Source organism: Ceratina calcarata, unplaced genomic scaffold, assembly GCF_001652005.2.
Source record: "Ceratina calcarata isolate Rehan_Ccalc_2016 unplaced genomic scaffold, ASM165200v1 scaffold569.2, whole genome shotgun sequence".
Lineage (NCBI taxonomy): Eukaryota > Metazoa > Arthropoda > Insecta > Hymenoptera > Apidae > Ceratina > Ceratina calcarata.
The window spans coordinates 1,184,678-1,205,820 of NW_017176894.1; the positions used below are offsets into that span (position 1 = coordinate 1,184,678).

General features: G+C 42.6%; 2 protein-coding genes across 4 annotated transcripts in view; both read left to right on the top strand.

Annotated features, from left to right (window-relative positions):
• Nucleotides 1-17,449, top strand: part of LOC108629468 (protein couch potato) — an 84,725-nt gene extending 67,276 nt beyond the window's left edge. For 2 of the 3 annotated variants that reach the window (XM_018032148.2, XM_018032149.2), the window contains 2 exons: nucleotides 2,760-2,964; nucleotides 6,544-17,449. In XM_018032148.2, the coding sequence (XP_017887637.1) occupies nucleotides 2,760-2,964; nucleotides 6,544-6,576 (238 nt within the window). In that variant the 3' untranslated portion in view covers nucleotides 6,577-17,449. The remainder of the gene's footprint in view (nucleotides 1-2,759; nucleotides 2,965-6,543) is intronic. The other variant, XM_018032151.2, reaches the window with a different exon arrangement.
• A 724-nt stretch (nucleotides 17,450-18,173) lies between these two features.
• Nucleotides 18,174-20,759, top strand: LOC108629426 (DNA polymerase delta small subunit). Its single transcript, XM_018032077.2, has 5 exons — nucleotides 18,174-18,708; nucleotides 18,789-19,090; nucleotides 19,160-19,370; nucleotides 19,435-19,636; nucleotides 19,707-20,759. The coding sequence occupies exons 1-5, from the start codon at nucleotides 18,495-18,497 to the stop codon at nucleotides 20,113-20,115; spliced, it is 1,338 nt and encodes a 445-aa protein (XP_017887566.1). The 5' UTR covers nucleotides 18,174-18,494; the 3' UTR covers nucleotides 20,116-20,759.
• Nucleotides 20,760-21,143: the final 384 nt, after the last annotated feature.

Consider the following 21,143-nt stretch of genomic DNA (forward strand, 5'->3'; position numbering starts at 1 on the left):
GAGACACCGAAACGATGCAATTACATTGGAAACGTTCGCGTTATTAGTAAAATATTTGAATATACCGAAGCGATGCAAAGGTCGTCCCATTCCGTGGCTGAAAGAGTTAACTGGGGAGAGTGTATTTGTCCCGGGAAGAGAAGCGTCGCGGTTTTCATTCCCGCGGGCAATTCCAGCGGCGATGCGAAAGTGGGGAATCGATACCGACACGCTGCGTCGGATACGAATTGACCGACGTCATATTCCAGTTCATTCATCGCGATACGAGGAAACTTTGCCCCGCAGTTTCACGTATAAAATCGAGTCAATGGTATCCCAATCCTGTTTACACCCTCCCTCCTGCGATCCTTATTTCTGGATGTATCGCACATGTATCATAGTACACGTTATCCGTCTCTACTCGGTTCCCTGCGTTTCAACTATTTTTATAATTCCATTTCGAGAGTTTCGTTGAACGTCGTTCTGTTTCGAAACAGAATTACAGATAATTGAGATTTGCATTAAACAATCTGGAATAGGAACTATATTGATGCAAGCTCGCTCACTTTGGTGCCTTGAATATTGAATAAAATTTTCAAACAGAATTATAAACAGACAGAAAATTGTCCAGCTTTTTCGTCGGTATAATATCTACAGGAACGCGTGCAACTTTTCCAAGTGTAACCAGGCCACGGTTGAATGAACTGGAAACGACGGATTCACGGCTGTGAAAACAATTACGTAGCTAGGAATTTAAGAGAATGATATAGGTCAGCGCCGAATCAGCCGCGTTTCCTCTCCGTCTATGCACACGATCATACCTACGCGTCCTTAACATTCGCCGGCGAACGTTCTATCTGTACATACATCGATCCCTTGGAACGAGAACTACCGACTCTCTGAACGTGAATCTTCTTACGAGAGCCAGCGTTAAAACCGATTCAGATAAAACTTAATTTTTTATAACTACCGACGATCACAGAAAGTCTTAAAATAGGAACGAATAACAAGTAGAAGAGGAAAATCTGTTCGCTGTAATGAATTCTTATAACGAATCTGTCACACATTAAGGTCGCATGAGCCTTCAATATTTGAAGCAATGAACTTTTAGAAAAAATTATTATTACAGAGGAGTCAGGTTTGTAAAATCGTTCGACCTATTTTTCTCGGTCATAAGGAATCTTTCAAGCATATTCTATTAAAATTAAAAAATTCTGTCATCGCTGCATTCATATCTTTTCATAAGTGAAATCAAAATTCTGTCGTTCGACATAAGAATTCAATAAATATTTTTAATAGGCTCGCGAAATTTCTGAAATTTCGTACATTGTTTTATTAATAAAAATAATCTAGTAACTGTTAAAATTTCAATGGTTTGTCAATGTTGTTATGTAAGGGTTCATACAATCTTAAAAGGTCCAGTTCGTCCGACATAGAACGACTCGTGAAACACTTGATAACATCCTGAGATTGATTGTTCTCGTTTTAAGACGTCCGTACGTAAAGTGGGTAAAAGCGAAAATCGAGGCTCGTCGAGTGGTCGTTTGAGAAACGAATTAACAGCACCGCCTCCAAGAACTGTGTATCACTCTAACATCCGCTGATTCATTTTTCGCCACCAGTCGTAGCTCGTAGCCGTAAAGACGCACGTATGCTAGTTCACCCGTAACCGTAATTTACCAGTACCGAGATACCTAGTGGCATTGATCGACACATCGTACACTGACACGCTGTTCATCGCACACGGTGTTGCGAGTAACCAGTGAACGAGCGCGATCTTCACGAGTGCACGTCGAAGACTTCTCATATCGTTTTCGTACGATCGAACGTTTGAAAGTACGATATGCGGGTAATGATCATGACTCGTGAACGAAACGAACATTCAGCCTTTGGTCATTAATTTCCCTGATCGCAATAACGTTTGTCGCTCGATATTCGCATACAAATATAAAAATCCGGGCAGCCGAACGACACATTTAAATGTGCATATTGGACAAATGTAAATACCGCGACGAAAAGCATGTTCCAAAGAGAGCCATGATTGAAACATAGATCTGTTCGGCTTTTGAATATTCCTGGAGACGTTTGATCGTGCGTCGTGGAATCGACGAATGGAATCTGAGACACGACGAAACTGGATTTCTTCTAATCCGAGGAAGGAGCGAAAGTGTTGGAAGAAATTCGGTACGGGTGCACGAAGCCTGGCCGTAAATCGAGCGTAATCGATATCGATACCGCCATTAATGGCGTGTCCCGGTCGGGGATCGATCGGTACCGAGTTATAAATTTCTGGTAATCGGTCTTTGGCACACGCCAAAACGACCTAAATCAACCGTACCCATTAATGCTCGATTCGAATCGTGGAAATTACGATGAAATTAGTTTGATCCGACGAAACGTCTTTCCTGGCACCGTTCTCTCGATACCATGGAATCTCGCCCGATGTCGATTATATTTGAAACGAACGAGCGAACGACGAGTCGTTGAACGGGATCGCGAGGCGAAGCATGGGATCAGTGACGGAAAAGAAAATTGTGACCAACAGCGTCCTGTCCCTGATAACTAAAAAAACGTCGGAACAAAGGAAACAATGTCACGATGCCTCGTTTCACTGTTTAATCAGCGACACCGGATTCTCGGGAAGCGAAACTACACAGACACGAACAGAGAGAGAGGACAAGCTGAATACACGTGTACGCGGGCCCTTCTGTTTTAACCGGAGTACCGTCTGTCATAACTAACTAGAGCACGTATTGTACGCTTCTCTTATTTATGCACAGTTTTCCTGGTTTCTCCCGGCTTCGTATGCACACGAAGGGAGGGTCGCCAGTGGCCTTCGTCGAATACCAAGACGTTCGCTACGCGGCCCAGGCGATGGCCACTCTCCAAGGATCCTTTCTCCTCTCCTCCGACCGGGGAGCAATACGAATCGAATATGCAAAGTCAAAAATGGCCGAGGTGGGCTTTACAAATCTCTGGATCGAAGTAGGTTTCATTTTATGCTAACGCTCTAGCCGCTACGAAACCAACACAGATTTGATTTGTACGGACACGCGAATCTTCGACGAAAACGCAGCACCCTGTGTGTCTCTCTCTTTCTCATCTACCCTCCGGTCCCTTCGCAGAACGTCCCGTTTGATCGACGAACTCGACGATCTTTCACGGCCGTTGCATTCGTAATTTTAATCACGCGACGAAATATTCTCTTTCATTCGTAATGCGTCCAAGATCATTTTCAGTCAGACAGGCGTCAGATCGAAAGAGTCACGAGTAGACCGCGTATTTGACAAACTCATGAAAAACTTCGTGAAAACGTAATGAACACGTTTAATGCGCGATTCACGAGTACGTATCATTGTTCCGAGGGATAAGAGGGATTTATCCATCGGTCGATCGGCGGTCTGACTTGACATAAAAATCCGTAATGTTTCTTCGATCGCTCCAATCGTTCGTCCCCCCGGCACTGACTCGCGATCTACCATTTGACCCCGAACGTGGCGAACCATCGTCGATTCCAATGCGGCACGTGGCACAGAGCCTGCGTTTTCGTTGACGGATCGCGGGAGAATTACCGTGGGGAGCCGGGAGTCGAAATGCCTCTGGAAGGAACGAGGATCTCGTCGTTACACTTTCACGCCCACCCTCCATTACGTACCGTAGGGTTTTGTCCACGTCGTTCTTCGCCTCGCTCCGTTCGCTCTCCTCTCACGCATTCCGCCTGGCAATGATACTTCCCGGGACGAGATCGTCCACTGAATTTTTCTGCACGGATCTCGCGAGAGTCGCTCCGGCACGCGTTATACAGTATTTTAAGAGATTAAAGGAACACCGAGAAATTGGCTGACCGAAAAGAATGTACGAAACGTACATACGAAACGTACTCGGCTATGAACGAATCTGTCCTGCGAGAATACGTTTCCCAGGGAGTAGCATTGCTGGAGGCATGGCACGTAACATCTGTAAATACCGTTCCACTTTCCCGAGACCGTTCAGAGGCATTTGAACCACGGCTCCCTACAGAGTGCAGTGGCCTCAGCGACGCCGATTGACCCGTCCGATCTCGATCGATCACACTTTCGTCGGTCCTTGAGACGTGTTTTCAGATTAGTCGGAATCGATCGCCGAGGCCACGGGCATTAGCACCAGTTTTATCTGCCGCTAATCGCCTATGAATCGCGTTTCTATGAATTATCTTAAAATTGCCGGCGGAAAATTTATTCGATCGTCGATTCCATTCCCGAGTCCCTGTTACGTCACTTTCATGCAAGCTTCTGATCTCGTGGATGTGCGTGGCGCTCGTTTATCATTGCTGAAATCCTGTCTGTGTTCCGCCGAATGCACCTCGCTTCTCATGATTCTCAAAGTTTTGGGGAAGGTCGAGTACGGATCGAAGAGAACGATGAATATAAGTTGAGATCGAGTCGAATGAAAATGTTCGCCCTTTGACGTTCGTAAGAACAGGAGTCGAACGATGGAAAATCGTCCCTAAACGATTTCCCATCGTTGAACGGGATCGGAAACTATTTGCACCGTTTCATTTGGAACAATATTTAAATACTATTTACCATCGGAACCGGTACAGAGATAAATACAGGAGATACGCGGGGGCCGTCTCTGGCTTTACGTTTGTATAACGGGGATTTGTCAGTGAATCGGATTAAAGGAGTGGAAAGATCTAGCTGAAAACGGGAATAAAGATCACAAAGGCTCGCTGGGTACAAAGAGGTCCGCGTGCCAGTAGATTTCTGAAGCGACGTCGCGGCGTATGTCATCGCGAGAGTCCTTACAATAACTTCTCGTATCATTGTTGAACGTATCCGGATCGGTTCTCGATCCCCTTTCGCTACGGTCCTAATTTAATACCATTTCCAGCGCAAACACAGTTTGTCGTTCGAAGTAAAAACCGTATCGCACGTATTCCTTGAAATCAGCTTACATTAAACTTTTAGATTTATCGTGTATACAGGGTGTACCAGAAAAATTGTCAGCGCCGAAAAGGAGTGATTCTGCAAGTGTTTCTGAATAACAATTACCTTCGGTCAAATACAAACTGAGCCGTGGTTTTTGAATTTGAGAAACACTTACAGAATCACTTCTCTTCGGCTCTGACATTTTTTCTGGGACACCATGTATAAAGCGTTGAGAGCCTCGATGATCGAACGATCGATACGATAGTGTGAACCAAGTGTCGCGAGATTAGAACGACGAGTAAAATTGAATAAAAAAAAAAGATCTACAATAATGGAATGATCGAAACGAAAAATAGAACGAATGGAACAGCAGTTAAAATTGATGATAAGCGAAGTAACGATTTTGTGACGAAATTGGAAAAATAGTTATGACGAAAATCAGATGTAGGTCAGAAGAAGGGAACGGTCCTCGCGAAAATAGGATTCGATCGAGGCAGTGGTAAAAACGGGCCACACCGACCTTCCCCGTCGCTAGGCGAAATTAGAGGTGATCGATAGAATCTGCTTTGGGGCTACGTGGCTGGTACGAAACGCATCATCACTAATTCATTTCGCTTAAGGTGGTTCTCGCAAAAAAGTTTTATAAATCGACCATGATTTTATCTGAGTGTTCTAAACGCTCCTAAGCCGTTCGCTCACAGAATTTCAATTTCCCGCAAAGTCCGACGTCGAGCTTTGACGGAATTAACAAAAGAGTATCGATGACGCTGTTTCCACAGCACGGTTCCGTTTGATCGTTCGATTGAAATGAGAACGAGGATTTTGTAGAGGTTTCAACAACCTTTATGATCCTTTATACGCATTTGACACGACGAAAGGAGGAGAGCCACCTTAAACTTGGGAAGACGGACGTGGCTGCCGAAGGGAACGTCCGACGTATTAGAACCGCTTTTTTCTCTCTTATATCCTATTTATCTTTCTCTGTCCTTTGATCTCTCGGTGAATGAAAAAAGTCTCGCGAATATTTTCTTTCATTCCATGGGATCTCTCCGTTTGAAAATACGAGAAACCGTGAGGGAGAGGGAGAGAGAGAGACGGGATGTAAAAGAGAGCTTTTCAGCCCCGGACGCAGTCACTGCCTAATGAGGTACGTAAATTACTCAATGGCAAGGCGTTTCTTCTTCTACGCGTTCCCGGGGTAAAGGGACCAAATGTAGGTTGTGTCTCTTGCTTTTCGTTCCTTGGGACAATGACGGGATTCATTAAAAAACGCGACGCGATATCCCATCCTCCCCCTCTGCCTCTACTCGAGAGATCCGCTGGTCGACCGTTTAAATTCTTATTATTTCGCAATAACGCGACTGATACGATCGGAACGATTTATCAGGAGGATTGTAATTAGGAGAGTCACGAGTAGATTGCGGATTTTTTCTTGTAAAACGGTCCGTAGTAAGTATCGCGATTTGTGCATGCGGCTTCTGGTACTTCAATTTTTCGATCCTTTTAATTGTTTATACTTGATTCGTATTTATATTGAATTCGTAAAATCCGCAGTCTAACGATCAGTACGTTTAAACGGACAATTTTCTTTCGAATCATGTTGTACGTCGATGTACGTTTGAAATTGTTCTGATTGAACCGATGATGATTCCAGGGATCAAAGAGAGAAGAAAACGGGCAACCTTAAGATCGACATCAACGGGATGTAAAGGGATCGGGGCGAGGGAAGACCATGCGTGCTCGACGCCCCGTTTCTCGACGATCGGGACTCGACGTTTCCGTAAACGGAATCGTCGACGAAGCGAAGAGAGGAGAGAGCGCAGGACACGAACAAGAGTCCAGGGAGAGGGTAGAGGAGAAAAAATGTTAAAAAAGAGCGTTCACGTATGTACACATACACACACACACACACACACACACACGAGAGGAAGGACGAAGATCGGGCGTCGGAACGGAGACGAGAGACAGGGGTTTTGTCTATGTGTACGTGATTGTCTCACGGACGCAGCAACGGTAGGGATATTGAAATTCATGTAAATCGCGCGGCATTTCAAATTCGCGACTCGCAGGGGGCCCAAGATATAATCGCGCATATGATATTCCTAGGTATATATATTTTTTAACGACTTAACTCATCGATCTATTTCGATTAGCCGTCTACTACCTTGTCTATTTATTTTCCACCGAGTCTTGATCGCGGTAAACGACGAAGCGACACGAATTAACGAATCCAAATGAAACACACACGTTGTCACACACAGACGCACGGCTATCGTTCATAACTCCTTTCCATCGGACTAGCCGGAGAACTGTAATTTCAATCAATCTCACATGAGGGAACAAGAAGATTCGTAACGTCGATCACTGTCGAGAATAACAGAGAAAATGCGTCGATCCAGGAACGTATGAACGGTAACGTGTAAATGATTTTTTTTTTATCACACACGTACACATCCAGAGAGGCAAACGTGAGACAGAGGCACTATCGAAATCACACGCGCACGCACGTAGCGTTAATACTTGTTCACACGTACACACAGAGAGAGAGAGAGAGAGTCGCGAAAGATTGATTTAGGAAAATCGAGCCCCGCGCTGTTTTCGAAAAAATTTCGGGTGAAACCAAACGGGGTGGACGGGCTCCTCCTCGTAGGACGACAGACAACGCAGTCATTTCCCGGAGAGACAGAGTAGTTTTAACTGTTAACTGGGTCGTCCGACGGATCAGAGTTTAAAGTAATTAGAAAATGGAGATGGGAAATTCTATTTTGTAAGAATTGACGAGGGCGGATCGATGATGTCAGAAGAACAGAGTTTAAACTTTAGGCATGTGAAAAATTCTAACGTGTACAGGTGAAGTTGAAAGTAGAAAACCGAATTATAAGAGTTAAGTGTTTACCGCCCAATTAACAGATTAAAATCGTTGGCCAGCTTCGGTGACGCGAGGGACGCAAATCTCGACGAGGGAGTAGAACGAAACCGCGCGGCGGCTCGCTTAAAAATTCTGTAATATAGAATACGAAGAAGAGGATAAGAAAAAAACAAATGAGACGAAGACGAGTACATCAAGCTTAATACCAAAGGTGCCCTAAGAAGCGTGTATTTATGTTTTATCATTGGCGCGTCGCGACGAGCGCGAGCATATATAATTATTATACATTTAATTAATGTATCTTGTTAAGGAGAGTCTAATATCCTAGACGAGAGTGGGCAGTGAACGTGAGAGAGAGAGAGAGAGAGAGAGAGAGAGAGAGAGAGAGAGAGTATGCGTGAACGGGAACCAAACGAGTAAAAAAAAACAAAAGAAAGAAAAAGAAGCGAGGGACGGAGTGAATGATCGCGTTAACTCTACGTAAAGTAATCTTATATACATTATACATAACGAATGCGAACATATCATAGGATTAAGCAGTAGACGGAAGAAAGTTAAAAAAAAAACCGTTCTTTTACTAAAGATATAAACTCGAAGAAAAGAAAAAACAGAAAAAAAATACGATCTGTCTCGGTAATGGCGCGGAGACAAGTCGGAAAACGAGGATCACGAAGGTGGTGGTTGTAGTAGTGGTGGTGGTGGTGTGTCGTGCCCTGCGTGCTAGATAGAGAAACGGCCAACTCGGCACGTAATTTGCCCAAGTGCCTTCCCGTTGGTCGAGTCATGCTGTATATTTCGTATGATCCGTGTGTATTTCATTCGTCTCGTCCCGATTTCAAACGTCGAACCCCTCCCCCTTCTGTCCCGCGGACGACGCGCGGTCGAACGACAGCCGAAGAACCGATCTATGCAATAACGAAAAGATGAACGATCGATCGACATGGCCGTTTGATCGTTCGTCAGATCTTCGATCTGCCACAGAATCCGTAATTAATTTCAAGTTGATTCGACGCTTGGTTTCCTAAAAAAAAAAAAATCTGCCGGTGGTCGTTTCGACTCTGCGGCAGTTCGCGAACGAAACAGGAAGGAATAGTCGCAGTCCTGAATTAACTCCAGGAGACGCTTCTGACTAAACTCTATGTACTAAAGATATAACCGAGAAACTGTTCGAGCCTGCCTGATAGTTTTCTATCGCCTCGTCGTTTTCTACTTAGCCCTGTATCTCCTCGAAAGACAGGGAGTTGCCGCGTGTTCCTCTAATTAATACTCGCGATCGTTCCGTTGAAGGAATCTCGACGAACGAACCCGTTCGCACTTCTGACGTGCTGAGAAAGTTCAAAACGTTAAGTATAGAATTTTTTACACTTGAAATCGAGGTCCATGCATGACGCAGAAGGAAGTACGATATCATTTAATTGGCATTATCAATCGGACGATGATCGAAGGAAAGCTCGAGTTCTTCAACGGTGATCGGGAGAAAGAGTCTCATATTTTTCTCGTGGATTCGCCGAGCTCCACAGTTCGGCAATCCTCGTCTGCTGGTAAAAACTATTTATCGAAACGCGACCGCTGGGGCATTCATTATCGCGGCCGCGATTAACAGTGATCGAGTGGTTTTAAGGGTAGAATACAATTAAAGTGGCACCGAACCGTGTGCGTGAAACGTGAAATCAGCGCGAGACGAGAAATCGTCGTTGGTGACTGTGACTCGGAGCAGCTAATTTCGCGGTTTACCGTTTCGAAAGATGTGGTCGTAATTGCTCTCGAGCCTCCTTTATTTTTCTATTCGACGTGCGCCGAGGTAGAATCGAAGGGAAACGTCGAGGGATGAATATCGGTGTGTCACACGAAAATGATCGCGTTTACTCGTCCAAGTCATGCGATACGTGAACGATTACCAGAGCGAATCAGAGATCTCGTTGCTCGACGACGTTCTCCGTGACAAAATGTTTTTATCAGGATTGGCCTCGACACGAAATGAAACACATTAGGGAATGAAAATAAACTCGGATTAATTTTGATTCAAAAGATAATACGCTGTTAGCCACGGTCTACATGTCGTACCGAGAATCATCGCCGCGATTATGTGAAAAGTTCCCTTGAACGAGTACGACGACGGTCGTCGTTGGAAGGTCCAGCGGCGGAACGAAGTGCTTCTTGCCTTTCTTCTCGCTGTGGAACAAAAATCCAGCTGACCTGAAAGAGGCTCGTTTCCGGGGAACTGGACCGAAAACGAAATCCAGAGCGAGACGAGACTGTCCCTCGGAAACGGTAAACGCAGCTCGCCGAGCAACGAGATTACCTCGGACGCAAAGAGAACAAAGTGAAAACTACGGTTTCGGCTCGCGAACAATTTCCGACACCGTCGATTTAACGTTTGGCAGGCGTTTCAGGGTTGTCACTCTTCTGATACATATCGTTAGATCGTTAAGGGGCTTGCCGGGCAGATTTAAAGTAGATAATTGTCTTGGAAAGCTTTCGCCGGGTCGTTGATAAATCAATAATTGATCCGATCAGTACAATTTATTTTTGCCGCGTCGAGCATCGTATAAAAGAATTATTATTCGTTTCAATGTATCGCTTGAATCAGTTTAAACGTCCAATGGAATATTGGGTATAAATTAAGGATTATTGAATATTTTCTCTCTGACGATTTAAACGATTATGACAGGGTTCTTTAGAAGAAAAATCTGGTAAACGACCTGGACGAATACTTTCCTGAATATTAGGATAAAAAAAGCAGTGTGTAAACCGCTTGAATCCGCGAACGTGTCGATCCATGAACATATCACCGAATTTCTGACTCGTTAGAGAATTGTCGATATAATTATACATACATATATATACATACATACATACATATATATATATATGTACATATATATATATATATATACACAACACTAAATAGATGGTGACTGAATAATTTTCCTGATAGTCGATCTAGACAGAGAGTCATGAAAAATTGATCGAATCTTTTCTTAAACGTATCCTGGACTACATAATATATTATATATTTGTTAGAAATCGTTTGACATTTCGACGGGGGGGAAGCGTGATGTCAATTGGTGAGTGAAAGTTCGCCTCCGAGAACGAGAGCCATTCGCGTTTTAACTAAAAATGAAATTAGACGCATATGTGATTTTGGAAAACGGCGGAAAGTATAGCCTAAGTTTGTGAAATCCATGCGAGGCCTTACATTTGCGAATTCGGAGAGAGCGAAGGAAAGAATTTGGTCGATCAGTTTGCGATTCAGTGGCAAAAGGAGGAATTCTATCCCTTAGAAATCTATTCTTCATCTACTTCTTCTTCTTCTTCTTTGGGGGAATCGTTCGTCGTCACCTCCTTTCGAATCTTTCATCAGAGTCCCTAATCAGACCGCGGATTTCGACGCATAGTTAAGAGAATGAAATATACAGTTTCAATGTTCAACGTTTTTGTCTCAGATAAAAGAAAATCCGCGGTGCACTTGACCCGTGACCACCGACGTGGAGAGAAGCGAACGAAGGCTCTCGAATGCCTCTCACAGGGCAATGTAATTCGCTTGACCTTAACGTAAAACATATCATTTTACAATATTGAACAAGAGGAATAACAATAGTTGTACTGCCCAAGATAGCGTGCGTCCGTATGTGTGCAAATATAACTATTACGATATTACTGTATATAGCGTGAGTGTTGAACGAACGTGGGAAGTTTGTAGCTAATCAGACCGACTCGGTCCCAATTTCAAATTACATCGTACAACAAAACGCAAACGCGAAACCATCACACCAATCAACGATTGACTCGTGTCAATAACAATAATCGTCGAGGCCGATTTCGATTCGCTGTGTACAGGCTCCAACATCTTTTTGAAATTCGGCTATAAATTTTTACGAGGGTATCGAATCCTTTTCGTTTATAAAAAAGAAACAAAAATAGAGTCTGCACAGTCGATAGGAATCCGTCTTTATCGTCCGCAACGCACGACTTTGTCCACAATTTGCACGTTCGACGTAGAGAGAGAAAGAGGTAAGTGGCGACGCGTTGAAAAGTGCGTCGCTACGATAATTCTGATACGGCTCTTGCGGCCAGGCTTTTGCTACTTTTGTATGAAAAAAAAACGAAAAACCAATGCGTCGAGAGACCAAAGAAGAAACCAAGGGAAAGCGGCACGATTTTTCGATTATCCTGCTATCGCGTATCGCTTACAACCGCTGTTTAAATTACTCAACTACTCCGTCGCGTTCCGCTCGCTCGTTCTGGACTCGCGTTCTCTCCTATCGATGACCCGTAAAATAGGAAATATAAAAATAACGATCGTTGAATCTGAACGGTCATCGAGCTCATCCAGACTTTTATTTTAAACACGACGATTCGTAGGTCGTTCGAAAATAGCGTCGATCTAAAGATTCTGAAAAGCCCAGAACGAGCTGCAGAAATCGCGCAACCGAAGACAACGAGAGAAACTAGGGAAAATAGAGCGAGTCCAGTGACGAAACTTTACAATCGTCTATATAGTCACGAACATCGTAGACATTCGAAATGTGTATCTCAGCTTTGAAACCGTCCGGGGAGGATACAACGACCCGGCGAGACGACGAGACGAAGCAGTTCGCTACGTGCGAAGCCGATCAGAGAAAAATTGATTCAGAAGCTAAACGGTAAAACGTGATACACTTTGGAAAAATTGCGAGTAAGTGTGGAATCTCTGAAGACGTTTGAGCCGCTTCTAGATGTAGTCTAGAGCTCCTCTCGTATTGGACATATCACATTCTGCCATCCAAGCACCGATCGAATGGAAAAGAATTTTCAACGAGATTTGTTCGTATCTAGAAAAAGTGCTTTACACAAGTGAAAACTAAAAGGAAAACTCATATCAGTAGACAGTACGCTATAGAGGTATACAATTATAGTCAACAGACGTTCGCGTAATTATTAGAAATCGATTATAAAATACGGAAAGTATATATATATATATATATATATATACAAATAGCTATATATATACTGAGGAAGAGAAAAAAAAACAAATATATAATATATGTATATTACACGCGAGTGGGAGAGAAACTGATCTGAGAAAGGGAGAAAGGGAAGAGATGAGAGGAGGTGTAATGTATTCGTAAATCAGATATTTTGTACGTGACTAGAGAATTATTCTAACGAGTCCGTTTTCGTTTCTTTTTTACATACGTATATGTACATAATAGATATGTATACACACACGTGAGAACCACACGCGATAGACGACGAGGAAGCACTTGAACGACCAACGAGACTAACGCTTTTCCACGAGATACAAACGAAACGAGGGGATCTTTCCCGTGCCCAAAGAATCAGAAAGATCTGACAAACGTCAAATTATAGAAACCGATGTGAGATGTTCGAGAGTGAAACGCAGTTACAAGAGAGATTTTCTTAAACCTGAAACAGGAACGAACAGCGTTCTCCAGCAGAAGCTTCTGCACGATTGGAAGACACATCGAGGTGAACCGTCTCCGAACGCCAAAGACGTCGATGCGTATCTATCGAAAGATCAGACGAGTGACGTCAATCATGGTGACACGACGCACGAACGAACCCTGTGAGAATCGTGCAAGACGTGAAAGTTCGTTATTGAAAGTAATTAAACTAGGATGAAAGTAGAGGAACGACGAGCCTGCCGTACACAGTGATCGTAGTAGATCCCGAGTCCGTCCCGAAGCGACAACCTTGAAAATCCACGAAACTCGAAAAGTAACAAAACTAGGCCAGCCTCGAAATATTTTTCCAAGCGAATTATTTTTGATCCCTCGCTTTCTGTCCGCATACTCAAGCTTGTTCGGGTAGACCGTTCGTTCCGTGGATCGCCGAGAACTTACACGCCTTGCGGACGAACAGAGAATTCAATACGCGAGATCGAAGCCGTTGCGGCACGGTTGACAAAAATTTAGTTTGACTCTCAGGTAGACGATTGACGAGGTAAATCGAATTTTTGGGAGCGGAGTCGAACGGGGCGCTGCTCAGGGTTCCATTCGGGAGGGAAGGGAAAGGAAGCGTGTCTGACACTTGATCAGAAGAGAAAAGTGATAGGAACGCGAAATATCGCGACCACGTACAATAAGACATATCATTTTTTCTAATATACTCAAATACGACGTGTATTCTCGTCTAGACAAGTTAGGGGACTTGTGAAAAGCCCTGCAATATAATCACGATGAAAGTAACAAAAGGAAATACGAATTCTCTTTAAGAGATATTAATTATTGATAGAAGAATGGAGGAGTCGATACATTCCGAGAGATATAAACGACGAAACTAGGGGACCGTAGCTAGAAAATATTCGCAGAAATCTAAACTCTGTATTATTTATTATTATTACTATTATTATTATTATCATTATTACTGTTATTATTGCGATGTGCCCTGATCTTCAGGGTGTCGAGACTCTCGCGACTCGTTCGAGAAGGGATCAACGATCGAACGACAAAACGCGACGGTTCGAAATATGATTTCGATTCTATTAATCATGTAAAATGAATCGCGCGTCCGAGGAGGCGTCTCATGATCAGGCAACTGAGAAACTACCACGGGACATATGAAATTTGTTTGCACATAGGTACCTGAACGGTTCGACTATTTTTATTAATTTATCAACGCTGCGTAAACAATCCCAAAGAACGAGAGATGCTATGAACGTTGATTCTGGCTGACCGTTCCCAGGCAATCTGAATCGCTGTAGAGCGTGGAACGTCTGCGAGATCTGAAACAAAAATGTGAACGATTTGGTTTGACTGGGAGGGTGCGACGGCTGCAGGAAACCGTCCAAGCCTCGATCGCAGGATCGATGAACAACGATGAACCACGTAATTGAAATGAATCATGAAATCGAAGAGAAGCGTAGGCCGTAGAAAAGCGAATTACTAACTGGGAAACACGAACTGAAGATGTTCACACTCGTTTAACGCCATGGAACGGACGCGAGAATCGCTCGTTTAGATGTAATGGTATTCGTGATAGCGTCGAGATGGAGATACGAATGGTGATCAGCGAGATCGTGGCCTGCACGCCGAACGACGTTTACAGAATTGGTGCATCGAACGAACGAACGAACGAACGAAAGAACTCTGTTCCAGTTAGTCCGGTGATCTACGTTATAATTTAGATTCTCTTTTCCTTCAGCTGCGAAGCTTACACGATTTCATTGCGTAACGCCTGAGAGGCGAAGTAGTATACTACGTCTCTTCGGTTGATTAGCCAGCATCCAATTCTAAATCGGTATAACGAGATCAACGCCAGTTAGAAGTGGTTTCTCTGGAAAACCGAATCGATGCTTTGAGGAAACGAGTGTACAAATAGCACAATTATTTATTTCTCGTATATCTACTTAGGTTTGTTCGATAGAACGAAATTGTATTTTCTTACGGTGATAATTCAGCGTGTTCAGTCTCTCTAACTTATTATTATTATTATTATTTATAATTGTCGTGATAGCCAAAGATAATATTTATTTAAATAATTTATACTTGGAAAATATATGAATCTCGCTGTTGCATCGGCACCTGCACAGTTAAACGTGGTTCGTCGTGTAGACGCTTAACGAGATCGACACGCGTAATCATATAGTATTTTCTGTGTAAAGAAGCTGTAATGTCCGTGTATTTATTTGCACGTTAGTTTTCTGTTCTGGCGAAGTTCCGGCAGACCGCTGGAGATCGGGTACAGCGGAATCTGAATACACGACCGAACGCCTTCGAACACGTTTCAAACGTTCGTCGGAGTTGGAAGTTCGTTCGAATCGGAAACGACCAACTCCGCGGGAGTATCTCTGATTTTATATACTCCCGTTGTTACAGTTAAATAATTTGATCGATCGATTCAATTGAAATCTATCTCGCGGAGTTCGCCGTCTCGATTCGAGCAATAAATAAAATAAAATTCTTAGCCGAAGTTGCTCGATCCGTGGAACTCGAGCCGATTCGCTGAAGGGAGGTTGTAGATATGAAATCAAGTCGAAAGTCGGAGCCTGTGAATTCGACCAAAGTCTCGACACCGACGAGAACGCGTCGAGTTGAAAATTGATCGAGATAGTAGTAATAACTCCGGTGAGATGTAAACCGTTGATTAAATCTGATAGTAAATCGAAAGAACGTTCCAAATTGAACGTGCTGATAATTTGTTGATTAGGATAATTGATCGAGAGGCCGCGACACGTCGTTGAAGCGTCGATAGGGTCGATTTGATCGACAGTATCGACGTTGCTTTAAATAATTTCGTTTCATTTAATGAAACAGCGAAGATTGCAAGCTCGGTCTTCGACTTGTCTATGTAAATTAAGCACGTTGGTAAGTGCGTTAGGTGAAAGAAAGAATTAGCCACGTAAATCAATGTCACGAGACATCCTGTGTAATAGACGACCGAATTGTGATACGTTTTTAATGTTTAGAAGCCGATACCTTCGTCCGCGGAGAAAGTCGGCCGTCGTCGATTTGATCGGTTCGCGCCCAGCAATGTCGTTTACACTGTAACATCATTTATTGTTCTCCACACCTGGTTATCGCACGTACACTTGTTAGCCGCGCGAACGATCATCGACGCGCGGCAGGTCTCGTCAAGATATCGAATTCGAAACGGGCACGGCGACGAGATCGTTCGTCGTTCACTCGGAGAGAATCACCATGCGATTTAGTTTGTGAAATTTCGAATGACCGAAAGAGACGGTACGATCGTAAGTATTTGCGACGGCGGCGTTGTGATATACGGTATGCATAATTTATTTCCTTTGTAGAAAAACCGATATCTTGATCGTTGCGACGTTTTCTCCGGTGAACCAATATCGGGTGTCTTGTTAAAGAAACTGTTACGACGAGTTCGCACGCGCGCGACTCATGAGTGTGAAATTTCAAATTCGATGTCAGACGAAACACGTTAATCGACGATAGAATCGTATACAGCAATAAGCGGTCTATGAATTCGGAGCTTGAAACGAGTATTTCTGTTTCCTTACCTTCTTCGGCTTCTCCTGTCCTGCGGTTGCTCAAAGGATACTAGAAGAACGGGGTGAACACTAAAAAAGAAAGAAAAGAAAAACCGATAGAAATGCGATTTTATTGATCGATTAACGTCGCTGTGAGTGTGAAACGAAGAGCGTCTCGATCGAAACCGGGGGAAGCGACAGAGGACAGAACTTGAAAGTACGGGGAACGCGCCGGGAAAAGATGAAGACTACATACGTTTTTACTTTAGCGATCGTACGTGATAGTAACGGAGGAACGGGCTGATTTACTTTTACCAATTTCGATCGGACGTACGCGAGCGTAAAGAGGGGGAAGTAAGGAAATGCGCTCCATCCTCCGCCAACGGATAAACGCGAGACTCGGAGAGCCGCGGATGTGTTTTAAAAAAAAAATGTGAAAAAAAGCAATTATTATCGTACCCTATATACATAAACAAATCGCGCGTTACTTTGGTGTTTTCGTTGAACAAGAGAGATAAGAAGATCCCGTCATATTTACGAGTAGGATGATAAAAACAACAATAATAATAATTAATAATAACGATATTTAATATAATAATAATGATAAAGTAATAACGATATGATAATGATGATATATTAATATTAATATGATTATGAATTAGTTGCAGCTTTCTGTGTAAGGTTATTGTGATATTTAAAGTGGAAAAAAAAAAATAATAACTTTACCGTAGCGATGTAAAATTAAGAGGATAAGAATCTGATCTGTTTAGCGAGCAAACAAAATGAATTAGATCAGTATGTCGACGGGGCTTTTGAGCGATGCCTCTCCGCGATCGGAACCGGCATAGAGGAATCAATTAAAAGAGAACAAGTCGAAAGAAAGTAAGCGGCCCGCCGCGGCCGCGTCCTCTCTCCTTTTTTTCGTCACCTTCTTCACGGGCGAGGCTCGAACGACGATCTTAGGCCTCGTCAGAATACTGCCGGATACGCGAGGACATTCCGAAAATCGATCGCCGAAGTTGAGTCGATCGAGCTGTTCGTTCTTCCGTGTAACGGACAACAGCGAACAACGTAGGTAGACGAACGAAAAAAGAGAACGGAAGAACGAAAGCCTGGTCGTCGTCGTCGTTCGTGACGAAAAAAATGATCGCGACTCGATCGTTCGGAATGTCCAGCCTGCATCTGGATCAATCCGTCCATAACGTGTCTCACGCTCGAGGCATTGTTGCACAAATGCGTGCATATTAATCATTGGGACTACAAAAACATATCATCGTATCTATAATGATAATGATACCGTACATATATACATATATATATATATATACACATAATATATATATATATTTAAAAAAAAATATTAAGCAATAAGATTTTATTTATATGCCCGTAGAAAAAATAATAAAGAAAATTGAAACGATGAACAACTGCATATCAACAATTGTGTGTCTGGGCAAGGATTAGCTTATAACTGTCCCTCCCTTCTACGTTACGCGATTCCTTCGAACGTTTATACGATTAACGTACGCGTTTCTTTGAATAATATGTAATAATGCTAATTCGATGTCATTTCGTCACCGCGTAACACTGTTCACTTGGTAAAAGATTACGCGGACTGAGGGGACTGAGGAACGGCCTCCGCGGGAAAGAAAGATGGAGCTAGTGTTTTCCATACAATTTTACCGCCTTTACCGGTGTACCGCATAAACTCAAGTACGCAAAACACGTCCGTCAGAAACAGTGCTAAGGCCAACGTAATTTATTTGATTGAATTCGGCGTGAATCCAGATCGAGAATGGTTCATAAAACCGGAGAAACGGCTAATTCTTTGACGTCACCGGGGGAGGAGAAACTGCAGGTGTACGTTAGAAAACAAGCACAGTGTAAGAATCTTTCGGAGAAGTTCATACAGACGAAAAATAATTACTCAAAACAATTCGCTCACATCTACTCTGCCAGACTTGGTGAGCTGAGAGACGTATTGATTCCTCGTGTTCGAGCTAAATGGGGTACGTTAATCTCTGCTTTACGACAGCGTTCGTTGAGGGTTATGAGACTCCTGTGAATTATTTCTCCCTTCGTTGTACAGGCAAAGTGCCGATCGTAAAGTTGGCCGAGTTAGAAAATTTGGAAGGCGAGGAATGCGTGTTGATTGGAACGCTGTACAAACACCAGCTGTGGAAGCCTTCGATTTTGAGAGAACTGAGCGACGATCATCAGCTTATGTTTCCTTCCTCCAGATCGGATTATTGCTCGGAAGATGATCTACCGTTTTTAGAAGATGAAATGCTGCGTATTAAATTGATAGGCGAGAAAGTGAACTTGAAAGAGATAGTCACCGGGGTGGTTTGTGCGATCTTAGGCAATGAGAACAGTGATGGAACGTTCACGGTAATTTCAATTTTAAAACAAGCGTCAGCTTGATGTTCTCCTGTTTTACGCTTAATACATTACTCTTAGGTGAAAGAATGGTGTTTTCCGGGATGCGTGGCGAAAGAATCTTTAAAAGAATCTACGGCCAAAGGGAATTTGGTAATCGTCTCTGGATTAGACTTGTCTAACAGCCATATGAGTTTAGAAGTATCCCTTTTCGTAGAGTGGCTGTCTGGAATGGCTGGTGCTGCGACGGTACAAAAAGATAACACTTCCATCGTTCGTCTTATCATAGCAGGTGAACCGTGCTTCCAATCATTCGAATTATGCGAGAGCATTGACACGTTCAAATGTGTTCTTAGGTAATACTGTAAGTGGAAACGGTACACAATCGGCAACAGTTGCAGCTGCAAATAATGGGGAGATATTAAAAACTGTGGATTCTTTCCTAAGCAATATAGCAATGCATTGTTTCGTCAGTTTGATGCCAGGGGAACACGATCCCACTAATATCATGCTACCTCAAAGGCCACTGCATCCTTGCCTGCTGCCAAAATCCACCAGGTTCTTGTTCACGTTAATACTACAATAGATAATATATGTATGTTCATTTTTACATATAAGAATATTACAGATTAGAAAGCTTCAAGTGTGTCACGAATCCATGGATTGGAAAAATCGAGGACAGAGTGATCGTCGGTACCAGTGGTCAATCGGTACAAGATATAATTAAAGCAACAGGTGATACTGTTACTTCGCCACTCGAATGGCTGGAGAAGACGTTATTATGGAGACATCTGTGCCCGACCGCTCCGGATACATTATTAGCCTGCCCGTATTACGAACAAGATCTGTTCATTATGAAAGAATGTCCAGATATATATTTCGTGGGCAACGCGGAAAAGTTCGAAACGAAACTGTGGAAAGGCGAGGAGAATCAAACTGTTAGACTGGTGTCCGTCCCAAATTTCAGTAATACTCATACTGCCGCGATAATAAACTTGGAGAATCTGGACGCTCGATTCGTTTCTTTTCACGGTTAAAACGTCTTTTATACGCTATTATATTTTTATACCTGTATATAAAATTTTGATACAAGTTTGTATGTACGAATAAAATGATATTGATAAATAGATAAACGATCGTGTCAATAAGGAATAATGCACCCGTGTTACATTGAAAATGAACGCAAGCAAAAACGTGTTCCATTACTGCCTGTTTATTTTCATTCAAAATGTGGTGTACAAAATCTAAGCGCATAACTTTTAAATATAGGTATGTTCGACTAAATATAAAATATGTGATAAGAAAGAAATTACATGTAGTATCACAGATCTGTTAGAGAATTATGAAATCACAGTGACATGAGATTTTGAACATGTAACTTGTTACTTAAATAAATATGAATTTATGCTTTATAAATTATAAATAATAATAAGAACGTAACAGTCAAAATGCAGGGTACGAATTACATGATTGCCTTCCGTGTCTCGTTTATTTTCTGCGACGACTAAAACAAACCAAGTGCCATTATCCCTTTACAACTTCAACTTCTTACCTGTGTAATGATATGTAAAAATATTAAATGAAGAATATGATCACGCGCGTGTTCAAACGTCACGAGGTAAACTGCTTTTGACTGTTACATGTGTATGTGAGATGCAGAAATCATGTAAAGTCGATTGAAGAAATAATAAACAATGATGAGAGAAGACGAGTATAGAGATATAACGATGTACATAATACAGGGGCACGTACAATAAATTATCGTGTGATATCTTCGATCGAATGATCTTTCAATTGTTATACAATGAACATCCTGTCTCGTCGCAACTAGAAAAAATATGCAACATCGAAGGATAATGCTACAGAACATTTCGATTGGCACTTTTATTAAACGTTTAAGAGTTCGATTATAATATAAATACATTTCATCATAGGTTTCCCTTTCTCTCGTTATATCAGTAGAAAATTGTCTAATTCTGCTTCGTACGAGATTCTAACTATGTTTATAGGACGCCACGTTCGGTCTCTCTCTTTTTACTATTGATTACAACAATGAAAAGAAAAA